The 7,828-nt window shown below is 35.4% G+C and overlaps 2 protein-coding genes across 2 annotated transcripts in view; one reads left to right on the forward strand and one right to left on the reverse strand.

Annotated features, from left to right (window-relative positions):
- Positions 1–1,537: 1,537 nt before the first annotated feature.
- CT83 (cancer/testis antigen 83) lies at positions 1,538–2,715 on the forward strand (the record flags this gene model as incomplete). Its single annotated transcript, XM_081126362.1, has 2 exons — positions 1,538–1,612; positions 2,419–2,715. The coding sequence occupies 2 exons, from the start codon at positions 1,538–1,540 to the stop codon at positions 2,713–2,715; spliced, it is 372 nt and encodes a 123-aa protein (XP_080982488.1).
- A 3,190-nt stretch (positions 2,716–5,905) lies between these two features.
- The window catches only part of SLC6A14 (solute carrier family 6 member 14), a 30,879-nt gene continuing 28,956 nt past the window's right edge, over positions 5,906–7,828 (reverse strand). Inside the window, exons 13-14 of the mRNA XM_081126064.1 lie at positions 7,253–7,420; positions 5,906–6,061 (exon numbers count right to left, since the gene is read on the reverse strand). Coding sequence (XP_080982190.1) covers positions 5,915–6,061; positions 7,253–7,420 — 315 coding nt within the window. The 3' untranslated portion in view covers positions 5,906–5,914. The remainder of the gene's footprint in view (positions 6,062–7,252; positions 7,421–7,828) is intronic.

The following is a 7,828-nucleotide window of genomic DNA, read 5'->3' on the forward strand; positions in this document are numbered from 1 at the left end:
AACTACAAAAGGTATAACATGCATAATGGGAATAGCAGAAGAAGAAAGAGAGAAGAAGGAGGGAATATGGGAGGAAGAGGAGTGATAGGTGAGGGGAGAAGGAAAAGAAGAAGAACTATTTAAAGCAATAAGAACTAAGAATTTCCCCCAAATTAATGTCAGACACGAAATCAAAATCCAGGAAGCTCAGAGAAGTACAAGCATGATACATGCTTATCTCAGCACTTCTACATTCATTTCTATGGGCATTTGATTAATATCTATCTCCCATGCTAGAGTGCATATTCCGGGTGAGTAGACTTTATTTTTTGCTCATAATCATGCTCCCAGAATACATCACAGTGCCCACCCTTTGCTTGGGTGTATAATAAATACTTGTTGAATAAATAAATATTTAAGCTTTGAATTCATAATTGGAAAGTAAGTTTGGTAAGAAAAGTTTATACATGTAATTCCTCTCCATCCTATCTATATAAAGATGAGAGTTAGTCCCCAAGCAGTTAGTGAGTTGCAGTTTGACACTCATCTTGATATTATCCTGGCTTTTTTTTTTCTTTTAGTTCAGTGTCACCTTGTACATTTACCTGAATTTCTTGAACATTTTTAACTTGTTTAGAACAATGTTTCCTGTATCTGTTAGTTTTCATTAATACTATTCCAAATATAGTGTTCAATTCCTTGGGTGGAAAATATGAAATATTTGATGTTCACAAGACAACCAGTGGAGGTAGAGATTGCAGGGCTGGGGATGAAAGTGATGGAATGGAAGTTTCTCTGGAGTCAAACTGTGGATTTTAGGTCCTGCTTTTGCCACTAGTTTCAAATGAGTTTACTTAACTCTTGAATCTGTTTCTGCATTTCCAAAAATAGACACAGTATTAGAAACACCTATAGCCCAAAATATTGTGAGAATTTTATGGGGAAATGTCTGTTGAATTACTTTTTAAACTGTACAGTAACACAAATGTACATAATTATCTCAAAGCTATAGGATTGGAGTGCATCTTAAAATAGGAACGGGAGCCTGGAGAAGGCTTCTGACAAAGTCATAATTTGTGGATAACTACTTTTTACGGTGCATTTCTATCTTGTTTTTGACCTTGTTTTTGAAATGAAGAACAGAGTAGTTGCAGCAGAGACAAACATATATTTAAAAAGAAGAAAGGGAAGGAACAGCACTTTTAAAATATTGCATTTAACCAGCCAATCCGGTGTCTGTACTTCTACCATTTTTCAGCTTCCTGGAAATCCCCAACTAAACCCATCTGGCTCTTACTCTCTTCCCTAACAACCTGCAGCCTGGTTTCCCCCAAGTGGGGTTTTGCATCCTCAGATTGTGAGGTATTGCTCTTACATGCTTGCTCAATTGTGAGGTCACATGACCTCCAGTATGTAAAGTAGGATGCTAAAGCACATCCCAGTAGCATCAGGCAGTGTGGGAAGATCAGCACGCTGGACGGGGGCTTCTGGAGTTCCGGTGGCTAGTGGCCCCCTGCCCACCAGTGCCTGAGTAGAGAGAAGAGGCCAAAAAGAAACCATGAGCATCCTGTTGCTCCTAGTGGGTGGTGTTTTGTTCGCCTTTATGTTTCTTTCCTGGAAAGACCAGTTTCAGGTAAGGTGTGCAAGAGAGATTGGAAAGAGATGAAGCTAGGTGAATACATGGATAGGGTGGGTTGAGGGGTTGTCTAAGAAAATAGAAAGATAGTAAAATGGTAAAATAAGGGTAAGGGGAGATCACTTCATTCCCCTTATTCTCTTGATAGAGCCCCAGATGTTTATCTTTACCCCCACACTTCTCTCATCTTGACCAGTGATTTGACAGCTGTGACCTGTTGTAAAAAAAAAAAACAAAACCCAAGTCACTGATATGGTCAGCTTTTTACCCACTAAAAAGTACAGCTTAAAGTGCCCACTCTCTACCACCACCTCCCATTTTAAGAATCTGTACCTTCTCTCTTTTCTTCTCTGGCTTCTACTGCCCCTGTTTCTGTTCTCCTCTTCCTCCCCTGTATTTCCCTTTTCAGCCATCTGTATGATAAGTTTAGGGGCATTCACAAATAATTCAGGTCAAAATGTGATATTACTGGCAATATTTAAAGTTGCAAATGAATCACTTTTAGGTAAGGGTCAGACAGGCTCCAAATAGAAACCTACTGGACTGCCCAAGAAATGTAAGGTAAGGATATGACATTTTAGCATTAAAAGGTCACTTTTATATATCCCCCCCCCCCCCAGTCTGTGTTTGGGAAGAGCATATTTCCAAATCAGTGTAATCATTCAACAGATTTTTAATCTCTAATTTTTAGGGGAGAACAGTCCATTGATTTTGGTAACGAAGACTAGCATGTTGTTATTTGGTAATATTTGTAAATTGCTAAACTCAATAAACTACATATGTGTAATTTCCTTCCCTTATAGAAAAACAGTGGTGAAATGTCATCAAATTCGACCATTCTTGTACTAGTAAGACCATTGTCATCTACTGGGTCAACTAAGGGTAATACTGTTAACAGTCTTACAGTCAACAGCCTCTCTCAGGACATGTTCATTAATTTCCCACACTCGATAGTCATACAAGAACTAATATTGGTAAACCTCAAGATGGTGGAATACAGGCTGACTGAATTGGAACAATGCCTAGTTACTAAGGATTTAAATGGTGCATTAGTTAACTGTAAATCCACTGGCATGCTTATAGAATGTGCTGACTGTTAAGTCAATCATTAAAAGCACTTTGAGCGTATTCATTTGATTATATGTTTATACCAAATGAATTACTTTTTAAAAGAGAAGGAGATGCCAAGTAAGATACAAAATTCAGACATTTATCAATTTGCTTACTCACATTTAAAGAATTGATTAGATGTTGCTAATATATATATATATTACTGGGGAAGGAATGAAAGCACAATAGAGAAAGAAAAGAATCTAGTCAAGATATAGTTATTTTCATTTCACTCATGTGAAAAATGGTTTCTCTAATGGTTTACAATACAGTACCATCCATGTCTCCAAGTTTGCATTAAAGTAAATGGATTCAATGGGAAACTTTCCATTAATGCAGAATACTCCTTTTTCACCATTGTGGAATCTGTGTAATAATAAGAGCTATCATTGAGCACCCTAAAATATACCAGGCACTCTGTTAAGATCTGTGCTTTACACATTTGTGAAGAGAGTCACTTCTAGCTACTTTTTGTAGTAAGCTCTTAAAGGGAATTTCTTCTTCATCACCCACTCCTCACTGCCAATTAGATATTATTTCATTAGAAATGTACTTAAATCTTTCCTGAATTGCAAGAGTCACCTGTAGAAAATTGCATGCACTTTTCTACTTGTAAAAAATCCACACCTCAAATAGCATCAAAATATAATGGCAGAATGCCTGTGCTATAATATGGATTAAAATTAAGAAAAAAGTATTTCTAAACTCTAGTCACCAATCTATTTCATATAATATTTTATAAAATCCAGTGTAACTGAGGAATTAACAATCTGTTGAAGTTCACTAACAGCATTTGATCTACCCTCAAAGAAATCCCTCAAAATATCTAAGATGAGTTCATCTTATATATATGTATGTACATAACTCACTGAGATTGTTCAATTACAGGCCTACCTACTTACCTACCTTCATGCCCACTCCTCTCAAAACAAATTATTAGTATAAATTAAAGAATTACCTTAATCCCATACTCCTTTAACCCTCAATCTAAAGGAAGCAGCAAAGGAATTTAAAATGTAAAATGTATAGGAAATTAATGTTTAAAATTATTCCTTTTATTTCTTATTTGCCAAGAAAAAAGCTAGCTGTGGTGTGTGTGGTTCTTAAACTTTTGAGCCACAGATCTCTTTAATATTCTGATGAAGACTATGGACACTTTCCTTAGAAAAATGTGTGCATATATACACATAGAAAAATATTGCATACAATTTTATGTATGTGGTAGGAAGTTAGACATGAGCAGAGCAAGGACAATGGGCCAGGTACAGAAGGTCACCAGGGTGGAAAGCCCTGGGTGCCTAGGAAAGGACAATTGTAAGGTGGGACCTCACCCCCAGGGTGACCTCCTCTCCTACCATATCACTGGTCATGCAGTTTGGACCCCCTGACCTTTCCTCCCTAGAGATAACATCTAGGCTTCAGTTGTATCTCAGCTGCAAGCCCAGAAAAGCAGCAAAACCAGGCAAGTGACTCCAAAGCTGACCTCAGGACCAGCTGCATTGGATAATGACCCTCTGCCTTGGCATGGACCAAACAATCAGTGGAGAGCTACTCTTGGGGGTGGGGGGGGTGTTGAAAGGACACACCTGAAAAGCTGCTGAATATTCTATTAAGATCTTCCCCTGGGATCTCCCCTAAAATTTCCACCCTTAAAACCCTTAGGACCAGGACCCAGTGTGCTTTCCCTCCTGGGAGCATGCCCATGTCTTTCCCTTTCCCTTCCCTTCCCCTTTCCCCAACTCCCAGGGTGTTACCATGACCTTCCTCACTCCCAAGCTCCAAGGGCCCTTCCTTTGCCTCTATAACCAGTTTCCTAAGCCCATTTCTTCTATGAATTACTTCTTCCACCTCTGTGATTTTATAAATAAATGTTCTCTTATAGTTTTGAGTCTTGGCTCTGAATTCTTCTCTAGCCAAAACTCGAGTACCGAGGTTGCTGAACCCAGGTCCAATCTGACCCCTGGTGCCTTTTCCACCACCTACAACACTTCCATATGTTCTCTGAAGCCCAAGTTAAAAACCTTAAAAATAGTTGAAAACTTTCTTACATATTTAGGCAACGTTCATCATCCTAGGCTGTGATGTTTTAACCAATTGTCAATAATATGTAATCAGTGTAAAAAACTATTAATGATATGTTTTCATTGTCTTCTGTAAGGAAACTGGGACATAGGACTTTCTAATTTGGTTTCTCTCATTCTTGACAAGTTTAGCAAATGTATATCCTATAAGTATGTAAATAAGTTATCACCTGTAAGTAGTGACATATTCAAATAAGACAAAATCATTATACTTGATCTATTAACTATATATTACAGCATAAGTTTTTAAATTTGATTGAAGCCATTTCCTGATTAGTATTTTGTTCCATGTTCTATTTTAAATTACACCTAGATTTCAGAGAATACAATGAACTACTCTTAATTTCTAAAACAGTAGAAATTAGATGGGTCATATTTTTCTTCCAAATATAACCTAAAGAAGACATTATATGGGGAAAGAAGTACTTAAAGATTCTGGTTTCCATTTTCTAGATTTATCACTTATAGTACACAGGATCCTTATTTTTCTGTCTTATTTTACTATTTGTAAATAAAGAACATTACTAAGTTCACATAGAAAAAGACATAAATACATAAAGTTTTTAGATCTATTTGGATCAAAAGCATTAAACTACAGTCCTCATGTTATATATACAAGTCCATTTATCCCATATATGTATGACATTTGTAATCAAGTGAAACCTTCCATTTTAACACTTTCTTTTAATTATACTGATTTATTTCCCCCAGCTTTATGGGGGGGAAAAGATTGTATAACAAGAAAATATAAACAAATAATATTTAAAAACTTGTACAATAGAAAATATAACTATTTTCTAAATAACCTGCTCAAATTAAAGCCTTCAATATAATATGGTAATATGTACAAAAATGTTATTGTGAAATAGAGATAGCTATGTGTGTGTTATACAGATAGATCATCTAAAAAGAAATATAATAAGCACATTGTTAAACATTAGTAGATTCACATTTTTATATTACATTCCTGCTTAAATGGAAAAAAATGGTTGTTATACTATTATGAACATATATATACATTTTATTCAATTAACATACAAATAAATAAAAATTCTCTCTATTGTAAAATAATCACATTACACAAGTACATATTTTTAAAAATTAGAACTTATTCTGGTTTTCCACTGCCGCTGACAGTAGGTATTTCATGGTCAATCTCTTTCTTAGGATCTATCATGTCTTTATATCTCTCCCCACGGTGTCGTTCCAGGTATGGACCCCAGTTGGAAGCTGGTCTGCAGCAGCTTACAATACGCTAAAATGGGGAGGAAAAAAAGCTGTCTTAGAACTTAAGTGCTACAATCTGTAAATAAATAAGTATCAAAGTACATTTTTATTTTAGAATGTTACATTTCAGTGCCCTAGCCTTAGGGTGACAGTTTGGTGAGGATCTAAACCAGTGTATACCCGGAAAGTTTCGAAAACAAAAGAAAAGGAACTCCAGGTAAAACAATTGACCTAGATCCATTCTTGGATGGGCTTAGGTATTTATTTAAAATCTGACTACTGAGCCTACCTTGTCATTGCCCTATGTCCTAGTGATGTGTTATAATCAATTGTATCCCCCTAGTCTCCATGGAAGAGGGATGACTTGGGATCTAGTTTGGGTTCAAAATAATTTACCAGTATTTTCCCAGTCTAAACATACTATTAAGACATGTATTATAAACAGAGCAGGTTGTGTTTTTTTCAGACCAGGTTTTACAAGTGAACATTATAGATATAAAACAAAAAGGTCAGGTCATTTGCTTTGCTTTTGCATCATCTTCAGGAACAACTTAGTACAAGTATAGATATGATAACTTTTATGTGCTAAGCACTCTAATAGTGCCTGAGGTTATAGCAACAAACAAGACAAGACTTCTCCTTAAAGGAGCTTATACTCTAGTACAAGGAGACACACAAATATATGTATAGAATAATACAATGCTATGCACATAGCAATGGATGTCTGTCTCAGGTTATAGAAGTAGCCTAAAGGAAAGAGTGATTAATTTGATCTCATGGTCATCATCTCATATTATCACCATACTGGTAAATTAATCTTCAGTTTGATCATAGCGCTTTATATGAAGTACAAATAATATTAATTTTAATTGAATTTTTGGGGGTGATATTGGTTAATAAAATTATATAGGTTTCAGGAGTACATTCTATAATACATCATCTGTATATAAACTAACAAACAAAATAGAAACAGACTTATAGATACAGAGAACAGACTGATAATTGTCAGAGGAGAGGGGGAGGGGGACAGGGTGAAAAAGGTACAGGGATTAAGCAAAAACAAAACAAAAAAACCCCTCATAGACAGACAACAATATGGTGATCATCAGAAGGGAAGGGTGGTGGGGAAAGGTAAGAAAGGGTAAAAGGGGGACAAATGGTGATGGAAGGATACTTGACTTGGGGTGGTGAATAAATAATATTAATTTAATGTGCTTACTTGAACGATATTTCCTTTAGCTTGAATTATTTTTATAATAGCCATAATTGGAATCCAAATAATGCAGAAACTAATCATACACCAGCCGATAGCAACTCCCCAGTCCGGGTATGGAATTTCACCATAACTAGGTCTACTAAATTTCACCAGTGACCAGATAAAAATTGCCTGTGAAAGTTAACATATGAAAAGCCAATGCTAAAGATCAGATTTTATTGCACTAATGATTTTAATTGCACTAATTATTAGCAATTTGATTCCATTCCTTAGAAATAATTTATCAAAAGCAATTACAATGAAAATGCATACAAGCAGCTAAGATCAGGTACCTAGCCAGAAGATAACAATACTAAGTGAACCAATCTAAATAACTTGTATTTGGCTTTGAATAAATTCTTTCAAAATTAACACCTCCATATATTTATAAAAGATACAAATACTTACACAACATATGTTTCAATAAAATACTTTACCATAAAATATAGCAGATTGAAAGTAAAATAATATCTGAAATTTTCTGTTATTGAACTTCTTACTTTTATTTATAATAGCATTGTTTTAGTCTATGCCATTAGC

The sequence above is a fragment of the Miniopterus schreibersii genome (genome assembly GCF_964146895.1).
Source record: "Miniopterus schreibersii genome assembly, chromosome: X".
Classification (NCBI taxonomy): domain Eukaryota; kingdom Metazoa; phylum Chordata; class Mammalia; order Chiroptera; family Miniopteridae; genus Miniopterus; species Miniopterus schreibersii.